A 1,428-nucleotide genomic window follows, 5' to 3' on the forward strand; every position below is an offset into this window, starting at 1 on the left:
ACACACACACACACACACACACCCACACACACCACCCTCCTCGCTGAATTTTCTAATATACGCTGATCCTTTGTTTTCTATTTTCCTTTCTTGGCAACCGAATAACAGAGCACATCAAGGCTTTGGATGGGTTGGAGAATGGGCTAATACCGGGTTAGTAGTCCATACTTCTCTGTCGTGAACATGTTCGATCTGGATAACAATCTTCAAGAACATAATATAATCAGGGGCGGATGCATATACGTAAAAACTCACTAAAATTTTAACAAATATTAGGTTCTGAATCCGTAATTTCAAAAGTACAATGAGTTCAGCTAAGAACATCAAAAGATTGAATCCATCAAGTTTAAGTTTTTGATCCGCTTACAACATTTGTTGTTTATCTTTCAGAAGCGATTCTGGTAAGAAGACCCCGGCACAAGTTAACCCTATTCGATTACAAACACTCTACCATGCAGACAAACAGAAAATGGACTACCATGTCCTCGAATTAGTGACTTGGCTTCACCGTCTGATCAGTCTGGTAAGGTTTAACGGTACCAAAGCTTTCCCCACACGATCACCAACGCGCAAAGGACTTGTTCTGGAGACAGAGACGATGAACACTAACCCCAAAACACCTAAGGTCCAGATTTCTCTTGAAGATAGAAACTTACTAGATAAGGTTATGAAAAGGAAATGTTTGATTCCAGGAAGAAGCAAAAGCCAGGAATTTTTGTTGCCCAAAAATCGGAGACGGGTGTGGGCGCTAAGTAGAAGCATGGGTAGCTCACCTTGTACTGATTTTAAACATCCAAAAGGTAATGTTTTGGATATATTAGATGGCTTAGATTCAGCATTTTGAGTTCCTAAACAAGATTTCAAGCCAAAAGTTCATTTTTTTGTTTTCTTGATTCTTAGCTACCTTCACTTTTTCTGGAACTACAGCCTCTTGTATATAGTCCATCATATGGTGGTTGGGAAATTGATTGTAATATTGTAGCTTATATTATTTGGGATTAATTTTCTTTTTTAATCAAACAACATTTAGATTCTAGTGGAAGTGATTGTTCAATGGTGATTGGGAATGGTGTTTATGGGGCATTTTGTAGCCTGATCTTACTTAAATTGTTGTAATTTTCTATGAATGTCTTGATAATATAAAATTGTTGTAATTTATTATGAATATTAATATGAAGTGCAATTGTGCAAAGATAAAAATAAGACCCAGTGACTTCCTTTCTTGTTACTTTATGCAGTTGCCAGTGAATAAATAATTAGTGATGTATCCAATCACATATACTAATAAATAATAGTGGGGTTGTTTACTGTGAGTTTGTTTAATCGAACCTAGTACTTTTTTTTGCACATGTAACATAGATATATATTGAAACTTCTGTCAAATTTTAATAAATATTAAGTTCTAAACTCATAATTTCAAAAGTATAA

General features: G+C 35.2%; 1 protein-coding gene across 4 annotated transcripts in view; it reads left to right on the forward strand.

The window, feature by feature from the left end:
- Nucleotides 1–1,165, forward strand: part of LOC109244248 — an 8,074-nt gene extending 6,909 nt beyond the window's left edge. For 3 of the 4 annotated variants that reach the window (XM_019411305.1, XM_019411307.1, XM_019411308.1), the window contains exons 12-13: nt 109–153; nt 391–1,165. In XM_019411305.1, the coding sequence (XP_019266850.1) occupies nt 109–153; nt 391–844 (499 nt within the window). In that variant the 3' untranslated portion in view covers nt 845–1,165. The remainder of the gene's footprint in view (nt 1–108; nt 154–390) is intronic. The other variant, XM_019411306.1, reaches the window with a different exon arrangement.
- Nucleotides 1,166–1,428: the final 263 nt, after the last annotated feature.

Source organism: Nicotiana attenuata, unplaced genomic scaffold (assembly GCF_001879085.1).
Source record: "Nicotiana attenuata strain UT unplaced genomic scaffold, NIATTr2, whole genome shotgun sequence".
NCBI classification, from domain to species: domain Eukaryota; kingdom Viridiplantae; phylum Streptophyta; class Magnoliopsida; order Solanales; family Solanaceae; genus Nicotiana; species Nicotiana attenuata.